Source organism: Melospiza melodia, chromosome 6, assembly GCF_035770615.1.
Source record: "Melospiza melodia melodia isolate bMelMel2 chromosome 6, bMelMel2.pri, whole genome shotgun sequence".
NCBI lineage: Eukaryota > Metazoa > Chordata > Aves > Passeriformes > Passerellidae > Melospiza > Melospiza melodia.
Genome location: NC_086199.1, coordinates 17,634,282 through 17,657,306, shown reverse-complemented (window position 1 = coordinate 17,657,306; position 23,025 = coordinate 17,634,282). Strand labels below are relative to the sequence as shown.

Here is a 23,025-nt window from a genome sequence, read left to right as displayed (position 1 = left end):
CAGACATCTCAGCTTCAGTACCAGCAGGGAACAACCTCCACCCACCTCAGATGCAGACCTGAAAATCCCAAACCCACAGTGGAGCACAGAATCACAGGTTTCATAGCCCTCTCCAGTAACTCCAGAGAACACATGCAAAATATCACCCTGTCAGCTTTGAGAGATCCATTATGCTCTGCTACCCATCAATGCAGAGAATGATTAAGTCTTGACTCCTGGTGCCAAAGACTTCAGATAAAGAAGCAAACCATTCATTTCCAGCCACGACTGCACTCAGCAAAGCAAGTGAGGGAACCAACAGTAAAGTATACTTGGCTGCTGAAGTTTATTGTGAATTGGTTGGAAGTTAGATTTCTTTCTACTATGATGCCAAAAAAATCCATTATGTGGAGGCACCAACAGATATTTATTTATCTGAGGTCAGCATGGCTTCATGAAGAAGCAAGAAATACTTAGTTTGGATGACAAATCATTCCACAAACATTATAAATCCTTTGAGCAGTAAATATTTCAGGTTTCAAGAGCCAATTAGAAAGGTCAGCATTTATCTTTTTGTCTGTTTCTAGCCTTAATAACTTTTGCTCTCTGCCTGTAGATTAATCATTGAAGTGAAAGATATAGAGGTTTATAAGTAGGAAAAAACCTCTACGCATAATAAGAGAGGGCTCAGACTGGACAAAAATTATCTCTACCTGTTCTGGTTTTGATGACTATACCTACCTTAATCCAAAATCTAATTATTTGGATTAGATTAGGACAGTGGATCAGTGGATTTTCTGAAATGCCCAGGCAAGCCACACGCAATTTCATATTTGGGGCACAGGGTTGCATTTCATTTCCAAATCCCTTTTAATTCCACACAGGCATTTGTAACTTCTTCTTCCCATGACAGGAAATTTTGTCCTTTTGCAAAAGTTTAAGAACCTAAATCCTTGCCTCTAAACCTAGTGGAAGACTGTTTGGCTCTTGCTGTTATTCACTTGCTGCACCTGAGGTCATTGCAATTACTACAAAGCTGAGAAATTCTACCATTTTTCAAGCGAGAAACATTTTAAAGGGGGATTTGTTGCATTTGTTTGGTTGGTTTTTTGAGAGTTTTTTTGATGTGGTATGTGCCTATGTTCCATAACAAGGCAGAGCAACCAATAAAGTATCAGTAGTAGTTATTTCTTCCAGGGCAGGAGATCATTCCACCAAAGATGCAGAAAAAGGGATAATACACAGAAGCAAGAATGAATACAAATCAGTCACCAATGTACAGTAAGACAGCAAAGAAAACACAACTGACAAAATAACAAAAAACATGCCTGCCATGTAAATAATTTCTGATTACTAGATGGGAACCTTGTTTCTACACCTACAATAAACAGACTGTAATATTTAAGGTCAATTAATCCAAATTGGTGCATGAATCAGTTTGTTTAAGCAGTCTTCATGAGAAAAAATCATTAAGATATAAATAAAGAAATATGTAAAATGTCTTAATTCGTACAGAAAATGTTCTTTTGAAACTGATGACTCCTTTCTGTATTCTTGAACTACATTCCTCAATATCACACTGTTTATCTCTACTGATTAATGAACATGGCTTTGCTCTTTCTCTGACATAATGATATCACAATGTATTATTATGAACAAAATAAAAGCAATTCTCCCAAAATAACAACACACATAAAATGCCATTGCTTAAAGAAGGCATATAATTTGGACTTTTTGCTTCAGTGCAGTTCTTACAGGCTGCACTGAGCAGGCATGTACTGCTCACAATTTACTTGCAAAACATCCCCTTAGGAAAAGATCCTCCAAAAGACTTCCTAAATGCTACTTTGTACACTATGTGTTTTAATTAACGTACAGAATAGAAATTACCATTTAGATAAGATAATGCTCCCCAGCCACCCCACCTTTGCATTCTGAAACTCTGCCAGGTTTCTCAGCCCCTCATCCACTCATTATTTATTTCTAGCAATCCTCAGGCCTGGTTAGCATTAATTCAGCTGCAGTTGGAGAGTTTCTCCAAGGCAGTCTCTTCAATTCCAAAGTGCATGAACTACTTAATTTGAGTGCTCTGTGATTCAAGTACTTTAAATAGAGAAAAGACTGCAGGAAATTACAGACCTCATACTTGCTTACGTGACTGCTCCAGCAGCTGTACAGACAGGGATCTGCACACGTATGGGCAGCCCCAGCTGCCAGTACAGGCACCCGAGGGACGACACCTGAGATATTCCTCGTGTCCTGGCAGAAATTTCAGAGTTCACATGCCAAAGTTTGGGAACCCACAGCAGAAGGTGTCACTGGGGTTTGAAATATGAAATAGCCCAGCTCTTACACAGTAGCCATGGCTGCAGTAAACACTCATACAGATTATTGGAGATAAAAAGATACACACTCTACCCATGGAAGTAGTTATTCTTCCCTGTTATTCTCCTTGGCCATGATAGGCATCTTCTCATTTGGACAAGTGCAGAAGGCCCCTCAGCCCCTCTAACACCTGCCTATTTCTGGCCTTTTGTAAAGCAATCCTGCAGTAAGTGTCCAGCAGAGAAAACCTATGGCAAGTTTCCTATCCAACTGAGACCATGCAATTCTTCATTCATTGGAGACTCCATGTCCAAATTGTACAAGCAGATAATTAGCAATTGACAATTTTGGGGCACATTTCTAGACTATGATAGGAATCTTTCTCAAGGTGAATTTTAAAAAGGTATGCAGGAACCAAGGAGGGCTCTGCAATCCTGTGGCTCCTGCCACACCTGACAGGCATAAAAGCTCACTCTGAAGAAGTTGCTCAAACTCTCCATTTAAGCCAGGGGTACTGGTGCTCACCCAAACCCACCAGAAGGGATGCTTTGTGATTTAATTAGACATTAGACACTGCTTGAAAGTATTTTGAGAGTGAGAGGTGCTGTATGTGGCTCTGAGTTATTATCACAATCCAAGTAATTTATCATTCTTGAAAACATTTCAGAGTTTATGAAAACTAGAAAAAAATAAACAAATATAATCAAAAGTAATAATCAAAAATAATCAAATTTACACTGGGTATCATAGGGCTAAGGTTGTTCATTCTGGCTGTCATGTGCCATATCAATTGCAGAAAAGCCCTGCCTGAATAAACTTATATATGTATTTCTATTATAGTAACAAGCTTATGAAGTCCTAAAAAATGGAAATGGTTTTCTTTGATAACTGACCCAGAGCTTCAATTTTAGTGAATGAAATACTGAGTAGTAACACTTGCATGGGCAAGGGCAAAGGCAAAGGAAACAACACCCAACTAAACAACTAAGAATTCTTTTTTGTTAAATGAATACCTCAGTACAATTTGAGTAGCTTCAAACTTTCAGAATGGGCGCTCAAGAGTTCAATTTTTATTACTTTTGAGCCCCTCGGATAATCCAATATATCATTCCATCTCATACAGAACTGACAAGCAGGATGCAGAAGTGCAATAGAATTGGGTCCAGAATTCCATCCATATACAAGTAACAAACCTAAATGGAAGTCATGAGGGTGGCAGAACCAAAAAACCCCAGGTCAACTCCACCCATCAAAAGGTGATACACTTAAAAGCTAGAAAATGCTGCATTTCAGCAGATTGAAGTAGTCCTCCAAATCACCATTTCCACAGTTAATGCACTGAAAAAGCAGGAGACTAATGGAAAAAAACCCCCACAGGTTAAGCAATTATATAATAAGAGGATCTGTATCCTAAAGTACACATAACAGGAGAGCTGAATTAAAATTGTATGGAAAGATTTAAGCTTATTTTTTTCCAGCCTATATTTGACTCGTAGGAGACAAATCACTACCAATAGCCAATTAACGCAGCTGACAGTCAGCTTTGTCAGGAGAATGCATTATGGCAGAACAGCAGCCTGGCAGGGTTCAGCAAGTGGAGAAGAATTATGACTTGTGAAACCACCATCACAAAGCAGTTGCAGTGAAAGCTGGGATGAATCTTTGTGTTGGTATAACAAGAACAGCATGTCAAAATCTTCACAAACTTCAGCATTTGCACTGGATTCGTGAGCATTAACTAAATCTTGAGTCATTTAAGAAACTCAGCACTTGATGTAAAACTGTTCCCTGCCAGTCAGTTCAGGGAATCCAAGCACAGAAGAAAAAGTACATCCATATTCTCAGAAAGGTGTCTCAGATGCATTTGTAAAGACATCCATGGTTTACTCCAACTAGCAATCAGCCTACTTTCTCCTTTCACAGGTCTCCAACGCTGCTTTTTAAATTGCCTCTTTTCAAAACAGTAGCTGCTGACAGAACTGTTGGATCACACTGACAGACAGTTTCCTTTTAGAGAGGCCACCTTGCTCTGCCCCTCAAAGGGGCCTCCTGGCACTGGCCAGCTGAGGATCACCACCTTCCCCAAGGACTGACTTCCCTAGGCAGACACTCTCTGGCCAAAGGCAACTGCTGCCTTCCAGCCAGCAAGGGCAGCAGGAAACTCATGTTTGTTATTTTGCATGTGGTCTGCATACCTGAGGGTACTTATGATACAGGCTTTATATTGGCTTCTGAATGACCAAATGTCATGCCTGCAGGGAAGAACTACAGGCTTCAGCTTGCAGGCTTCCTATGTAAAGTCAACAGCACTTCCCTTCCTGATTTCTTGTTAATAAATACTGAAGAAAGAATCTAAATGAATCCATATGAGCTGAGGTTGAAAGAGATGCAGATACCTGTAATACAACAATGCCTCAGGTCTGTAGGGTGCTGCACTTGAGCACATCAGGTCGCCCCTAAAAGCAGTGCAGATGGCTGTTTAACCAGCACACACACAGAAGTGGAGGCTCACAATGCCAACTATAGCAGCCACAGCGAGTGATTCAAGCCCTTCACAGCCTTCATTAACAATAGTCCAGCCTTCATCAAGTTACTTGTAAAGCAATAAATGTATAATAAATACATGTGGAAAGCATGGTGGAGGAATTACACATGTACAGACATGGGTGCTCACATGAGTTCAGAGTACAAGATGAAACCAGAGGTAGTTGCTTCAAACAAGAGTTTTCCAAGGCAGCAGGCAGGCAGCACTGCTGAAGCTCCACTCTCCTCTCAGGACCCTTGACCATGGGCTGCAATGCTTGGGTGTGGCCTGAACTGCAAGACATGGGCTGCTCAAAAAAAGCAGTTTTAAGATTCTTTGTGTATTGTCTTGTGTCTATAAAGCTGTCTCTCCTCCTGTCAGGCTTACAGAGTACACTCCCATAGGATATAATGTGGAAAAGAATTTCAGCTTATAAACAGGGTTACCAGCTGAATAAAACATCTAGAGGAACTGTAAACTCTTTTTATGTAACTGTGAAGATCTGTTTCTAAGTTATACCTTTTTTCTTGTAATTATTTTTACCTAATTTTCAGTGGTAAAGATTATTATTCCAAAGTACTGCCTACATTTTTTTTTATTTAGATAAACTACAAAAAAACCAACCCCCCAAAACCCCCAGAAAACAAAAGCCTGAGAAAAAAATGACAGATGCCTTTAGTAGACTAGTAGTTCACTAGCATCATCTTAAGCTATTTTACTCAATCTGTAGATTGCTGAACAGCTGTTCAGTGGTTCTGTGTACTAGCAAGTCTCTTTCTGGACCTCTATATTTCATTTTCCTCCTCTGCTAAATAAAAAGATTTCTTGGTCCAGTTAATCACAGGAAAGTAAAATATCAGCGAAAAAATCAGGAATGTTTGTTTTATAATCTTTCCTGGTCATCCTCTAAGAGTGAAAACTAAGAGCTACCTGGAGGAGTTTAGTATGTGTCACTCTTCAAGTAAAACATCTCCATGTAGACAGAGGGGCATCTCTAAAGATAGCAGTCAAATCATGGAATGTTTACAAAATAAATCATGATGCCATGGACCTATATGCACTTGCAACTCTGGCAAAAGAGTAACTGCTGATCCTAGGAACAAAATTTCAGAAGGATTAATTTCAGAAATCTTCCAGTAAATTTGGATCCTATCCTTCAGAAGTAATTGGAGCCCTGCTAGCCCCATCGTGACTGACCCGAAAAGCCAGCGAGTCGTGACCTTGCAGTACTGTGTGTTCACTCAGCTCTGCCCCCATCCAGTTCTGCCCTGTCTCATTTCTGCCTCCAAGCATTAAGCTGCTCAACAGATGGTATGGGGAAATTAAAGGGTTTGCTGGGTATTTTGAGAATCAATTTGAGTAGAAGTGTGTTTCTGTATGAAATTGTCTGCTGAGCACTCGTGTTGTACACAGGTTGCCTTGTCAGTGATTAATACTGTCCAAAGTACTAAAGTGTCAGTGCTTATTCTGCACCAGTTGTATCAAAGCCTTTACTCAGACAACAACTCACATGTTTAAAGCCTCATCTTTTTACAAATAATACAGCAGCTTCACTTGCACAGGAAGAGTAGAAAGAGCTGTATTTGTGCAAGACATTGTAAATCATTTAAAGCAGCAGCTAAGTTACAGACACAGTAAAAAGAACTATCTTGGAAAGCCAAAAAGCAAACCCAAATAGCCAGAACATTTCACAGACTGACTACAACCCAATAAAACCAATAAATATATTAAATTCTTCAGTTTCTTAATCAATCATGCATCTTGGCCAGCATTTGCTAATTTCTGTTTTTAAGCCACTAACTCATTTCTACAAGAAGTGTGAAAACGCACATCTATCTTGTGGTTTTCAGTGACTAAGGCAAGTTGTGCCATTATTAAAAAAAACCCAAACCAAAATAACTCTTAACAAATTTGCAAGACTCAAATCCAGAAGTATATCTTGACTTCCCTACAGAGATTGAATGTAGCAAATAAGGTGTCTGCTACCTGAGACACAGATAGAAACCTGTCTTCGGTAATGAAACAAGTTTTTACGGGCAGAATGTAAGCACAAGTTCATGGTCATGTAAGATTAAACAATTTTCTTCAAAAACAAACGATTTTATAATAAACCTTGTTTATTTAATTTCAAACTGTCTCAAGCATTAGCAATGCCAACTGCAGTAATCAAAAGCTTAACTGTTTGAAGGGGAGGGGGAAGAAAAATCATGAGGGGAACAACTTTGTTTTTGCTCCACAGGACTGAAAGGAAGAACTGACAGAAACACAAATAATAAGGAGAATAAAATGTTTATAGAGCTCACAAACCTTAAGCTTGAGAAACTTGAAGCACCCTTATGGCTGATGAGGCCTAGGCTGAAAGTCACTCCCCACTGACATATCAGTGCTCCCCAAAGTGCAATCCTTGCCTGCTAGGAAACTCAAAGGGATTTGATGTATTTGAGAGGAATCTTTGATAGGCACCTTTACACACACAGAAATAGGTGCACCAATCATTTTACCTCTGTGTGTGTGAATTGATTATGGTATGAATATTACCAACCCAAATCTACAGTTAAGTCATTGTTATAATTGTAGTGAACCCTACTGAATCACTTCGTTCATGCTGAAGTACTCAGCAATGGTGCCAAACCCCTTTGCATCTTTATCTTTGCATCTGTATCTTTTCCACCCTTACCCCCTTTTGCATTCCTGGCTTCCATGTAAATCATTCTAAGTTGCTTCTAGTTTGAGCCTCCTTTGTTTGCTTTAACCTGTGTAGAAGGTAGTGGAGTGAATGTTCCCATCCAGCTCTGTAAAGCTGTATTTTCACAAATTCATGTTAAACACTACTTTTCCCAATACCTTTGGTGATGTTTCTTTAAGCAGCCAAACCACTCATTTACGACAATCAGAACGGGGCAGATGCACCAAATCTTTAGCACAAAAAGGGAATATTTTCTACATAACTGTGTATTTCTTTGTACATGTTCAATACATTAGATAACTACCTATACTGATGTTCAAATGCATTTAAATATACACAGAGGTACAGAAGTATTTGTACACACCAAGCTGATCAAGTGGGTCTGGCCTTAGTTACTTTTTCATCTCCAAGAAAAATCATGCATTGTTCTTGTTTCAAGAAACAAGAGAAACAAGTTACTTAATGTATTAATATCAGAAACTGAGCGTTGAAACTCAATTTCTGGTACCCAAAGCAGATTTCCTATTTTATTGTAATGAAAAACAATGCATGTATTCATACAAAATAAATAAACTGTGTTTAAAAGATGCAAAGCATGGATGTTGAAATATTAAAATAAAAGATTTGCAGGAACTGTTGTTAGTATCTTGATTCAAAACATGAGTGTATGTAAAAATCAGGACCGGAATTACCCATCACTATATGTGCAATTTTAATTTCAATTTCACCTTATCCTTCTTGTGCACTAGAGAGCAAAATGACGGGCTAGACACAGAAATAAATATTATCAGAAACAAACAGAATTTATTATTTTTATTCTATCCAATCCCAAGCACTATGATATTCTGACCTGAAAAAAAAGGAAACTAAGAGAAATAACCTGTAGATGAAGCCAAATATCCTATAATCTTATATCCAGGTTGACAAAAATTGTCCTAAAACAATTTAAAGAAAAGTTACATTTTCTATGCTAACTTGTGGTCAGTATTAAATGTATTCAATAGAGGATAAAATCTTTTACAGTCTAGAAGTCTTACAGACTCTTACACTTTTAAGAAAACGAGTTTATCCCATTCTGCTGATTGCAGACGACTGTTTTGTCTGTCAAGATCCAGGTGTACTTTGTTTTTTTTTACAAAGGATGCGAGGAAGAAGTGCTGTGTACAGTGGGTTCAGGTTCACAGGCTACTATCTTGGCAGGTGTACTTCTAATATTCGAAACCTGTAATGTAAAGCACTACTTACCCCAAAAGATGCCCTGGCTTTGGTTTTCTGAACACTCTGTAATTCTCCTGAAAAAGAAAAAAAATCCTGCCTCCTTTCCTCTTGCAGCCCCAATTCATTCACTAGTCTGTTATCAATTTCAGGAAAATCAAATTATGAATTCACAGTTGTAAGAACAAACTGTGCCATCCCACAGCTCTTCATACTCTCAAGTGTGCAGCTCAAGCATTTCTAGCAGCAAGATTTATTCCAATATCTGAAACCAATGGATTTTTTCACATTTAGCTTAACTAAGGCATAGCAGTGAAATATGCAAGCCACTGACCAGCCAATCAATTTAAGATAGCTTCTACTTTTCTCAACATTTCAAACAAAATTAAGCTCTCCTAGTAATATTCCATTTCTGTTAATCTGCCATTTTTTGGATGTTTAAGAAATGCCTTCCATATAATCAAGAACTTACCAGCAGAAAAGAGATCTGCTTTGACAAGAAGAAATTTCTAGCATGTTAGAGGGGAAAAATTATTGCCAATGTTAACCATGAGCATCATTAACACAGAATACAAGGAAACTCACGAGACACAAACTTTGCTAAGACTTGATCACCATCACTGTCTGTCCCATAATTTTCCTCTTTTTACTAGTTAGTAAGCTTTGGCTTCCCCGGAGATCCAAAAAAGGTGAGCGCCCACCACACAAGCAGGTCACAGCAAGAGAGCATCTTAAAAATTCCTAGTCTTTCTGTTATAATCTTCTTACAGGTCTGGCTCAAAAAATCTGGAATAGTCAAGGAACAGCCTCACTTGACAACAGCATTCCCTTGCTCATTGCAATCTGCACATCACCAAAACTGCTCATAGCAACACAACTGCAATAACATTCTTATTTTAGTAATCTCCATGTAAAGCACAGGCATATGCCTCTCTTCTAGCTGTGCTCTCAGACTCTAGAATTATGAAAGCCAAGATTGCTTCTAATATCAGCCACCTTCACATTTTAGGAATGCCAAACATTCACAAGCTCTCAGCACGGAGCATATGCTCCAGCTCATCAGCCCAGAGATTTTGATGGCAATAGTCACAATAATTTCACAGTTACAGAAAATAAATCTTTCCATAACTCTACCATTTTCCAAGATACTATACAAATTTCACCACTAATTTTTAACTGTGACTTTTTCAGAGAACGCCTCCTGTAATCTGGGATCTAACTGGTAGTGTGCTGTACTCCTGTCACCGGCCACTGAAATTTACTGCTCTATCCTAGGCAGAAGTAGCCTAGCCCCAAACTTCACCCAGAGGAAAGGTTTGACACCAAATGCTGCCAGACTTGTCTGCGTATCTGCAGTGATCACAGCCAGTCCACTTCCCAGCCACACCACAGCACCTTAGGAGATGCTCTCACTGTGCCAGCAGGTACCAGTAATCCTGGATGCAAGCAATCACAACAGGCAAACAGCCCTCACTCTTTGAGCAGACTGCAACTCCTGGCATGGAGAGGAAAACATTGGAGATGTTTGCCAGTCCTAGAAAAGGAAAAAGCAACTGAACAGGAACTTGTAGTTTCTTTTGCTCTATCTGATCTCCATCTTCCTTTACCCAACTGAAATCCAAGAGCACCAGGGTCAGTTTTCCATTTTTAAGTCAGTCCTGTATGTGTGTCTGTGGGAGGAACATTGGAACATGCCTCTAGTCAAAACCACCTGTGCTGATGCCAAAAGAAGGGTCTGCCACAGAAAATACCTTTCCTAAAAAAGCTGAGATCAGCTACTGCCAGTTTAAAGGAAGTAGATTCCAGTGTTCAGAAAGTCATAGTCACATCACCTGCAGGACCAACCTGAAAATTAACTAAGAACAGACACAAAGCCATTTAACAGCATCCTTGGAAAAACAGTACCTGTAGGTTACCTCATCATTGACCTGCCAGGGCAAGGACCATTCAGCTCCTTACCTCCTTCATGCTTTGAGGGTAACTCCTGTATCTTTTCCTTCCTACACTACAGCAGTTACTGAGGCAGCCAGGCCAAGCAGTTATTTCTCTCTCTGGTGTGTTCTGCAAAGTGCTGTTTTACTGCCACCACTCACACAGCAGCTGACTGAAGGCAGAACAGGTGAGCAGACCTGTGGCCACAACCTCCGCCCAAGCCTAATACTGTGGTAGAACTTGCCTTGCAGCACTCATCCACACTCCCCAGTTGTCAAGGGAAGTAAACAGAGTCAGTAAACTTCATCTTGAGTCGCTCATTTGTAATAATTTCAAAAGTCACTACACAGGTCTGTTACAGAACAAGCAAAGTTATCTGTAAAGATAGTAAAGACACCCATGCAGATATGAAACATAAGTCACTGAGTTTAAACACATCAGGAGTTCAACTTATCTTTGTGTACTCTGCAAGGTGATCTACCATTACCAAGACCTGGCTGATGGAGTTCAGTTTTCTTCCTTCTTAGCTTCAGAGGCCAAAGGTAGCTCACACCTTTTGGTCACAGGGAATATGAACAGCCAGAGGTCCCATTTCCATACTAATGGCTCTAACACCAATGTTAGCAGGACCACACTTCAGGCACTTAACAAATAACAGCTTTTGCCATATTTTACACACTCAACTAGAAAAACAGGAATAAAAAGATTACACAAACTGCACAGCTACATACACACCCTACACACAGAATGCAGAGCTCAAAACATCACCCCAAAGTCACCATTTCTGTAGGAATCACTGCAAAATTCAGTCACTCATTGGGATTTTTTTAATTGACTGTACAGTGCTAAGGCCATTGCAAAATCCTCTCACAAACAGGAGCCCTTACCAGCACCCTCAGGACCCTAGAAGCCCCTCTAGGAGTTTACCCACTTTCCCAAACAAAGGAGAGCTCTGCTGTTCAAATTACTCCCTTAGGGACACACTGCACAACCCCTCTGACTTAATTTTACTTCTTCAATAATACCACTGCAAACACACTGAATGCTAATAATAAATAAATTATTCAAATATTCAGTCTCTACGGAAGCACCATGTGAATCATCTTCCTGAAAAGAAACTCCTGAAGAGATTGTCAGCTATCCTTCATGTGTGTGGGGGAAAAAGAAAAAAAACTGAACGGGAAAAAAAAAGAGGAAAAAACAAGAAAAAAAAAGCTGATTCAAATAATTATGCTATGTGAATGAAAAGTGATTTATTTTAACAAGGACAGATAGCAGCTTTGCTGTTAATTCAGTATGTTGACCTAAACCAACTCACCAGCAAAGCATGACTGTCACCATTTTTTTAAAGACAGTGGAATGGCAGCTCAGAGAAGCAAAAGCTGAAGAGAAAACATGATGAAGTCAAAAGGTTTAAAGCTCTGCTGATGAAAGTAACTACATTGGAACTAGACTCTTAACCCCCCTTCAGGTCTCTCAGAAAACAGTAATTTTCCAAGTATATCTCTCAGAGTACAGAGTTCAACTGGGGGGAAAGAAAAATAACCAAAATTCACTTCCCTGCAAAAGCTAATGGACAGCTCTGTTGATTTTTACAGTTATGTTCCTCCTGTTTAAAGTTCTTCCATTTGTGAAGCATCAGAATATGATGCAGATCCAGTATTTTGCAGACTGACAGGTCTGGGCAGTGAAAAGCACCATTATTATACTCATCTCACAGAGCACAAAATCAAGAAATTATAAGCCCAAAGCAAGAAAATGTATTTAGATTCTTGGGAACAGGAGATGCCTAAATATCCATTAAGAAATAAAGGTTTAGTTGGATTTGGGCCTTAGAGTTTTGCACAACAGCGTGTTATAGATCACAGCACCTAAATCTACCAATTCTAAGGCTGGATTATTTTGTATTGCTTTTGGCCTTTTTCTTATGGTCACCATGACATTTAAGTATTATATAATATTATCTGTAATATATACAGTACCTTGCCACGTTCTTTTTGTTTGCACCTCTAGGCAGTAGAAGAAATGAGAGCATTTCTCTCCAAGGTTAGTTCTCTTTTGAGGTGTGACACGCAGCTCTGAAGGTTAAAAGCACATCAGACTTGCTGAAGTTTCTTGTCTTTCAGCTCTCCCCTGTTCCTCCTTCTCCTCAGCCCCATTAGCACAGAAGGTACAGGCACCCTGTGCTCCAGGATGGGCAGCACCTCTCCCCTGCATGCCCAGGATTGCACCTGCTCTGCTTGCCCAGTGGAAAGAGCAGATGAACTGAATTTCCACCAGGAGAAAGAAGCCCACTGTGCTGGCAGGGGGTCCTGAGTATTTGTTGGTGGTGTTGACAAAACATTCAAATTTTCCCCATTATTAGACAGAAAATACATGTGGCTGCATGAACACAGGCATCTTCTCTTGGTGATTTTGTTGTCAAGCTCCCTTTTGAAAGGCTTTACTCTTGAAAGTAAAAAAACACCTCCTTCCAGCTTCTCTAGAGCAGGCTCAGTAGTTGGTGTGGGCAATACTTGTCCAAAGGAACCAGGTCCTGGTATTGTTACATTCTTGTCCTAATGCCACTATTAACATAAAAACATAGGCTGGATGTCTTCATTTATAAGAGTGAAAGTTTCTAATTTAGTGTTTTCAAGGGAAATAAGCAACAAATGCTTCCTTTTTGCCTCCTCCCTGCTGGTTTATTTCCACCTCAGCAACTGCTTCTACTAATAGCTAATGCTTGGAAAGGTGAAGTCCCAAATCTCCTCTCATATTTCTTAAAAATACTTAATGGGAAAGAGATTAAATGGCTTATTTGGATATTTCAAGGATTCTCAAGCTTATTAGAGAAGAAAAAGATCTCTGTACAATTGCATGCACATGTTTAAAACAAACTGGTTCCTCATCTTTTTATGAAGGACATGTCATTTCTGGTCTGCTCATACAAAATAAACTTTCTTATTAGGAATGCAATTTTCTGGTTTGAATAACTCACCATTCTCAACTAAGAATAAAGCAATCCATGGGCTTTGGTACCTTCCTTAAAGCCTCACATTATGGCCAGGTGTCAGGTGTCAGCACAATAAAACACAGAAGCCACCAACCTGGACTGAGGGCAGTAAGGGTCAATGGAGTAGCAGTGCCCAGAGTTTCCATTTCTACTCTGCAACAAACTATGGAGTCTCCATCTCACACTGGTTTTGGTGACACCTGACCCTGTGAAGACAGTGTCTTCCAATTCTTTGCCATCAAAGCTTCTCACAGGTAGTGCCAGCCACAGCCATGGCAGCAGGACCAAGGCAGATAGGAGAAGAGGGCAAGTCATCCCCAGGTAAACGTCTTATCCCTTGCTCTGCTCTGGAGCACGAGGATGCCTGTTCTCTGCAGCTGCTGGTACAGAAAGAACGAGCAGACCGTGAGATCTGGGGAGATCTGAGCCTCCTTTCTCAGGCTCCCTCAGCCAAGATGGACTAGAGGCCACATGCAGCTCCTCACTGCTCCCCTTCTGCATTCTCAAGGGGATGGATTTTTCCAATTTTTCTTTCCATCCTCATTAAAAGAGAATTATGGCTTCCAAGGAAAGCCATGCTGTCTGAATTCAGTTCACTGACTACTGCAATCCAGTTTGCAGGTGTGAATCCAGGTCAGCAGGATCTTAGTTCATATCTTTGATGTAACATCCACAGGCAGCAGATTTAAATTGTGCTGACTGTCAGAAGTGGAAGTGAGGACCTTGCTCCACCAGAACACAGACAACTTGGCAAGGATTGTGGCTCTACTTACAGTAGGTCAGGCACAACTGGAAGGTGGACAATCAAGTCTTAGTGAGGAGGCCCATCTCCATTTTTTTTTCAACAGCAATAGGGACTGGATGACCCAGGTTTACTTTCCCTCCCCAGACAATGAAGACAAATCAACACAGAACAGATTTGATACAAAAAGGCACTGTAATATGCTGCATTTAATTTATTAAAGTGTGAGGGCAAGTAAGATTAAAAAAGAGTAGTAACTTTGTTGTTTCGGGTTTCTCTCCCTTGAAAGATAAGTTACATCTTTAAGAAAATAAACCAAACCCCTCCACAGTCCAGTTACATCTTACAGGTGGCACACAGCCACTGGAATTTACATGACTGCTGCTAAAAGGTAATTTGAAGATGTATTTTTAGTTCATTCGAGAAGAATATCAGATATATTAAGAGCAAAAAAGTTTTATTATTACCACTGATCTATGAGCAACTGCATGCTGAAGTCTGTAACGCAAGCTTAACACCCAAGATCAGAGCAGAGGCAACAAAACTGCCCTTTTCAGGACACCATATATTAGTTTTAAGGTCTTCAAGTTAATGTGACTATGGCCCCACATATCTTCCACAGTATAAGTTCCTTAAGAGTTTAGAATATGTCTAGGTATTTTCTACCACAAGGACTCTTTCCTCACATATATTTTATTACATAAAAATGAATGTGTTATGACAGATCAGAACAAAAAAAGACAGTGGGAACAAAGGCTCTCAATACAGCAGATTAAAAAAAAAATCTGTGATTTGAAACAAACACACTATATGTACAGTAACAAGTTACAAACAAAACAACAGAATAAAAAAATCAGCAAGAGCAAAGACCCGTTTTATTTGGGAATCCCAAAAGCTAGAATACAGCAATTGCCATGGACACACAGGTAAGTTTTGAGAGAAGACATTAGAGTCTGGGAGGACTGAAGGTCCTACCTAAATTAAGCTCTGCATGGGACCTTTCTCAAGAAGACCAAGTAGCACAAGGATTTGGGAGCAACCATCAACCACCAGAAGGAGTTCAAGACTACAAAAAAGTACCTAGGCAGGTGACTGACTCAATACAGAGTAACTGGTTAGAGTTAATGCCAAGAACAACAGAACCATGATCCTCACCAAAAAAAAAAAAAAAAAAACCCAAAAAAAACCACCAAACCACAAAAAAAACCCAACCAACAAATAAAAAACCCAAACAAACAAACAAACAAAAGCAACAAAACCCCCCCAAAAACCTAAGGCAGCCATCTCGTATCTAATAAAAACACACGCAAAAAGAGAACAGCGTAAATATATTTCAAAATTCTTAAAAAAATACATAGCCAGAAAGTAACAGATAATTACTCCTGCTTATGTCAAAAATACTAAGGACAGAGAATAGCTAAAATGAATTTTAGCTTCCCTTTCTCTTCCTTTGCTATTTTGAGGTACACAGATAACTGTTTTCTCAGCTACTTTCTCAGAAGAAATATGTTAAACTCTTTACAATGGTTAAGATTATTTTGCCAAATAGTTCAGATATAAAATGAATGGAAACCAGGAGCATCTACAAGTCTTCTTGGCTAAAGAAAGCACTACTTACATTGTGGAATATTTTCTCTTCATTCCTCAGACCAGAAAAAGAACATTTTTCTTAAGAATTCAGAAGAAATGAGGTGTGACAAGTGCACATGAATATCACATTTACTATAATTACAGAAGTATTCTGTATTATTGTCTATAACACAGTGAACATTCTTTTCAAACATAGTAGAACAATTATCAAGTAAAAATAGTTTAAAATCCCTTTGTTACCTCAATTTTTGCCAATCCAAAGGCAGGACAATAACTTGAAACCAATAACTGAGTCAATTTTTCACTCTCCTTACTGCATTAAGCTGAATATAAGCACTGGAAAAATACTTCAGATGGTCATGTAACATAGGTACTGACTGATGCCTAAATTTCAGCTTTCGTATTTTCCAGATTTTGTATTGCATTTGTATATAACTCTGAATTTCATATAAAGTGTTAGCAAGTTCTCACAGTTCAGTTAGACAAAACAATCCTTTTCCAGCCCAAGAACCAAGGATACCATTGCAGGTCCAAAAAGTATAAACAATGGTGAATTGAGGAGAGCAGTCTGGGAAGATGGGACTTCATAACCTGAAGCTGTAGTTAGACAATTAACCCCAATATTAAAGGGACCAAAACTTATCAAACTGTGAAAACTTGTGATGCATCATCCATCTTGGGTGGAGCCATGGCCAGGCTCTTGGACTGCCCAAGGTGTATCCTTTGAAGGCCTTTCAACAAATATCTACTTTATTCCTTTAACATGGTCTAGCCTCTATTCCAGAGAGCCTCTCAAGGCATCATGACAAATACCTACACCTCATTTCACATCTCCCTGCAGTGCCACCTTTTCTTGCATGGATCTTCTGAAAAAAGGTGCTCAGAGAAGCAGCAAAGAGGTGGATGCACTATTTCTGTGCAACCTGCTAAAGCCCACATAGTGAAGAGCCTATTGCAGGGAAAATTCCAAAAACAGAAAAAAGACAGAAAGGAAGGCTTCATTGATTTATCTTCTTGCTTTAAAATTATAACCAGGAAGTGTTAAAAGATTACTTTAATGAGGTTTTCCTTCACACTCTCTCATCCTTCCAACCTCAGTTGTATCATGCATATTATAGTGCAACTTGGCTGGATTTTCCACTTGAAATGGCAACACAGAATGCCAACTTAGTTAAAGGTCTGTTAGGCTTTGCCAGTTGCTTGAAAAGACAGTCATCTCTTTTCTCTATTTCTTTAGAAGTTTTGGGCTTTTAGATTTTCCACCTCAACATGGAAGGCAGAAGAGGGCAGAGGAGAAAAGGATAGAGAACAGTGTATTCTTTGTTGTGAGAAGGCTTTAAGCAAAAACTGAGATGGGGAGGACTACAAAAACAGCTGTTATTAATTCCTGGCATCTTGCATCTTAAGAAAAAGTAAAACATTTCTGCCGTACAGACTCGACAGAGCAAGTTTACATTTTATCAACTCAGATTACAAAGACTACGTATGTGCAGATACCCATTTAAAAACGGAATTGTTGAAAAAGTGAAACAAATCAAGCTATTTCACAATAGTTCTTTTTCCTTACAAAAAAAAAAAAAATCTAGTTCTTCTCATTAGGAAGGACTGTAAAGGTAGCAGAGCCATCTGATCAGACTAAAGCCAAAAGCAGCTAAACTCTACAATTTATACCATCTCCTAGTGGTAAGAAATAATCTGAATGTTTTAATGTATTTAAAATTCACTTGAACAAATCTCAGCATAGATAGTAAATAGAGTTATGAAAATTCTTAGAATATTCTTAGTGCAAGGAATAAACTTGAAAAATATTCTCAGGTAAACCTCAGATGCTGGATTCCTTTGGTCTGTAAAAGATAATACTGCCTGACAATGAATTATTTGCTTGTGTGTCTCATTGTGAGTAAAGCTCCATCACAGATGATTTGGATAAATGCTCCTGAGAACATTATATAGCATTTTCTGTCAGAAGAAAGACCAGAAAAGTCTTGGCACCAGGAGAATGAAAAGGAAACTGAGACAACTCATGGACAAATCCTTGCAGAGACCATAAAATCATCCTCAGTGGTGTAAGTTACTTTGCACCATAGACAAACATTCACAGTCTGGGGATACAGCCTTCTGTGCTCCTAAGACAACTCTTTTAAGAGTGATGTACTCAATGACAGAAATATAAGCAGACACAGCAGTGAAAAACTACTTTAAGAAGTCTGGTAAAGTAGATTGAAAATTTTCAGCTATCAAAACTGCAGTCATATAGCTTCTGTATATATTGTCCATACAATGGAAATTGTATTTAACACTGTTCTGTGAATATAAGCACTGTTAACCATAGTAGCTTTCTTGAGACAAACACTCTGACACTGTTTTCCCCATCACATCATGGCTACCTACCTTCTGGTACCTTTTGCTATCAGCACAATTAAGGAGTAAAAAAAAGGATCTCTCTCAAAGAACAACCTTGTTTCATCCACAGAGCTAAAAGTGATGTTCCTGGAACATTTCCTTCTGGGCACTCTTTATCCACACAAAGGGAAAAAACCAAAAAGCCACCCTTCACCATATATTACAGCAAGCAATTTAATGATCTGAGGAAAGAAAAAAAGCAGCAACTTTCACAGACTACACTCACTGTACGTGGTAAACCGTCATTTTCAAGGCACCAGATGCGCAATAAAGGAGAAAGGGTAAAGGAAACAAAAAAACATTTGGTTATTTCTTGCCAGGTAAGTATCAAAAAAGCTGTGCAATTTGCAGAAGTTATTTCTCAAGTAGAACAGTTACTCCAAGATGCAGTATCTATCACCTACCTTGTAGAAGGGCTCCATTTCTCTTGAAAAAGGTGCTTCCTGGCCAAATGGGTGGACCTGATGTGCTAAAGGGAATAAGAAACAAGTGTAAAGAAAATCACATTTGCATTAGAAGTTGCAATTATAAGTTACTATTTGCATGAATTCTGTTTTGCTCTTAAAGCTAATGTAACATCATGACACTTTTGCCTTCAAGAGAGGATCTAATATTTAATGTTAAAAATAGGTTAATTTGATTCAAGATCGACATTTTCTTCGTGAGGAAAAATCTCCTCAGCAGAGCACACACCCACAACCTCTTGGAGGAAAAGAGAAAAAAGCAATTTTGAATAAAAAATAGAAAACCTCAAATCAATGTCAAAATTATTTACTGAATTCTCGGTACAGAAAAATACATGCCCTTCTCCAGAGATACCTGCTAACAATTCAAATGTTTCACTCAGCTGTGGCAATCTGCTGCCCCGGCTGTTTGTCTGCGCAGGACGGAGCCCAGGCAGCTCCTGTGCCTCACCCATGGAGCCCCCGCAGGCACAGCCCCTCACAGCAGCAGGAACAGCTGGACATATTGTCCCCAGCACCAGTGACACATCTCAGCCCTTGCCCTGTGCTTGGTGACCACGGTGGCTCCTGTGAGACCCTGCCAGGGCAGTGGCCACAGGGGCCACCGGGTGCCTGGCAGTGTCACTGCCTGCCTGAACCAAGGCCCTGCCCTGAACTCACACAGGGCCAGCCCCTCTTCTGCTTCTGAGACAACTCATGGACAAATCCTTGCAGAGACCATAAAATCATCCTCAGTGGTGTAAGTTACTTTGCACCATAGACAAACACTCACAGTCTGGGGATACAGCCTTCTGTGTTCCTAAGACAACTCTTTTGAGAGTGATGTACTCAATGGCTGACATATAAGCAGACACAGCAGTGAAAAATTACTTTAAGAAGTCTGGTAAAGTAGACTGAAAAATTTCAGCTATCACAACTGCAGTCATATAGCTTCTGTATATATTGTCCATACAATGAAAATTGTATTTAACACTGCTCTGTGAATATAAGTACAACTATTCTGCAGATAGTCTTGTGCTAATATATAAAAAATTCACTGTGTTAAAATAAGGACTGTTTATACATCCAAACCAATTACATGAGTAATAAAAACCTTCAATACTCCTTAACAAAAGGGGAAATTGAGAGAGAGAAAGAAAACAAAATGACCAAAAAGAAGTTAAGTAGGTCTACATTTTAAGTGCTGGAGAGCACGGGGCACACACTTGTCTGAACACACGCTCACTTCATAGTGCTTAAGCAACCAATTGTTTGCATTCCTTGTAGTAAGCGCCCGCTCTTCAGGGTAGCTCCTCAACTCATAGGAAGGTCAAGAGCTGTCGAGGGCATTCACACTCCTGCAGGATTCACCCCCGTCACATATGTTACGGTGTATCAGACTCCTGCATAATCTCTGGAACAGGACCCATCAGGCTACAAAATAGAAAGCCATAGCATTGTCTTGATACTGTAAAGATTTACCAATCAGAAATCACGGTATGGCAATTATATGCCTTTCAAAAGCCCAAGAGAAAAAAAAAAAGAGTGAAATTCTGAAATGACACTGCAAAAGAAATTCACTCCCAGGCTGTCGTAAGTGGGTTGGAAGAGGGTTAAAGAAAGGAGTGGGAAAAGTGTCTGTATTTGAATAGACAAAATGTCTCCACTAGAGAAACAAAGCCAGTGATTTTTTTTTTCCAATTTGAAAAAAGGCCCAGGGTTCTCATAAAAATCTCCATCTGATTGAGCACAAACCCACATGAGCTAAGAAAATTAACTGCGTCTTCCCAGAGAAGGAAGCTAAAGAGTTAAAGCACGTACATAATGCACTGCAGCAACTGTCAAGCCTTTTGAAACAACAAACTTTTGTGTTTGCATGGCTTTGTAGAAGTTTACCTATGTCTGAACTGCATTGGGTATTTTTTTTTTTTATTCCCAAACTTTTGTATGTGAAGTCTCAGAGGGTATTAATAATTAAAACATATTTCAAGTTGACAAATGATAGAGCTGAACTATCACTTTAAAGTGTTCAAAAGCTGCTTCCTCTCTGTTCCATATTAAGAAACCATTTGAAGAAGTTCACTCTTCTAAAGACCCAATCAATAAAAACCCAAATAACTTGGTCCATCTCAGGCTTTTTTTCAAACAAGTTGTTTCTTCAGTGTAGCCTGTAAGCTACAAGAGAAGAATGGCCATTTCTCCTATAGAAGTAACAGCATATTCTGCATTTAGGCAAAATAAAAATGCAAAATCTGAGTCTCTGATTTTCTTTCGTAATCAATACCTGATATAAAATTAATATTTATTCCATTAGCATTATTGGTGGAAGGGGTTTTCCCTTCCACCACTAAACACACTGACAAAAGTAATATCTCTTGGAAGAAAAGCAGTAAGTAATCTGAACTCTTATCTCACTATGAAGAAACTTGGGGTCTAATACATTTTTGTTTTGGACATGTTTGGACTGGCCTAACTCTGAGAAGCAGATGAGCGTAGGGCACTTTCAGAAGTGGGTGGAAGATGGACCTTGATTAACCATAGTAAGCTGAGATTTCAAGCAAACATCTTGAGAGAACAATTCAGACAACATGTGAAACATGAACAGTTACCTGCCAAGGACCACAGGTTTGATTTTCAGAAAATATTATTGTTTGAAGCAAACAGGATATCCAGGCTGCAACAGTATTTGCAGTAAATGCATAAAACAGGATCCAGGGGCACAAGTCCAGAGGCATCCAGTGCACAATCCACCTCCCTCCACAGCACCGTCACTGGCACTGTGGCATCTGTGCACCACCACAGGGAGCAAGTGAAGTACTCACTTCAGTATTCAGCCTGCTGAACCTGTATCTGAGAGAACTCATGGAGGATGGTGTTCAACCCCTGAAGAATTGGGAGCCACCTCTGATCAAAGTCCCCATTCCCATGGATGTGCCAGCAATTTTTAATGGCAAATGGGGCTTGATTTCCACTCCAGGCAAGCAATGAACTGTTCTTTCTCTGAAGACACAATCAGCAGGAAACTTTGTTGGGCCACTGGGCCCCAGGCATGGGAAGCTTCCTGACTTCAGGGATTTTTCTGAGGAAAGGCTTTCCATAGGAAAATGTTGCTTTGCTGAAATCTAAAACATCCTACAGGAATGTGTTGATTTGAATACTGTTTCTGCTGGAAACCAGGCCAATATGAAGACTGTCCAGCCAGTAAGGGTTCATGGCAGGTGGCCAGCCCAACCCCGAGCTCCCAGGGCATACAGAAGCAATAATGTGTGTGAGCACCCAGATTAGTTATTTCTATCAAAATGTATGGTGGACTTTGATAAAAATCTTCAAAAGGTGCCTAGGCTTCAAGAAACTTTAAAAAAGGAAACATAAATCCTTTGTCTTCTGGAATTCACATTAGAGCAAGGAGACTACGGTCTTGAAGCCAAGCACTAAAAAAAGCAAGAGTAAGAATTCTCTTGCACAGTTGCAGTATTTCCCAACTATGCCAAAAGCTCTCACAGGCCTCTTTGTCTGAGAGGCTTGATTAATAGATTTAAAGAACCCAAACAACTAAAAATTCAAACCAAATTCAATTGTGTGGCACGACACACCACAATTAAGGGATTATAAAAACACAGAAGCCAAGCAATAAATACAGGCCAATGACTGTGTTACCAAATACATCTACTGAGTGATGGTAAAGCAGGAAGACACAGAAAGAGGGGAAAGCAAACACACAGGCCAACACCAGCCCCTGAACACACATTTCAAAGGCCTTTGAAGCTGATACTTTTTAGCCCAATGAAGGACAGCTCATTGGAGAGGAAGGGAAAATGCTGCACACACACCTTAGCCCACCATGGCCAAGGGGAGGTGGAATTAGCTAATTCCTAGCTTTCAGGAAAGCCTGGACTACAGGGCAGGACAGCTCAGTAGAGGACAGAAATATAAACAGTGTCAGCTGCAAGCTAACAAGCTGTGGCACACAAAATACCCAACACAGCTGCAGTAAGCAAACAGCTGCTAGACCACGAACAGGCAGCAAGGAAACAGAGGAGGTCCTCTCCAGCCCTCACCAGTTGCAAAAATGATGGGAACAAGAAAAGATGATTGAACTGCCTCTACAGCTCAACCCAATACACTGCAACTACCTCTCTTTGCCCTGAGGGCAATACCAGCTCTGAGGACAGCTATATAATTGAAAAGTTC

The 23,025-nt window shown here is 39.6% G+C and overlaps 1 protein-coding gene across 8 annotated transcripts in view; it reads right to left on the bottom strand.

Annotated features, from left to right (window-relative positions):
* FOXN3 (forkhead box N3) overlaps window positions 1-23,025 on the bottom strand; it is a 205,247-nt gene that overhangs the window by 54,710 nt on the left and 127,512 nt on the right. For all 8 annotated transcript variants that reach the window (XM_063160133.1, XM_063160134.1, XM_063160132.1 and 5 more), the window contains one exon: window positions 18,796-18,860. In XM_063160133.1, the coding sequence (XP_063016203.1) occupies window positions 18,796-18,860 (65 nt within the window). The remainder of the gene's footprint in view (window positions 1-18,795; window positions 18,861-23,025) is intronic.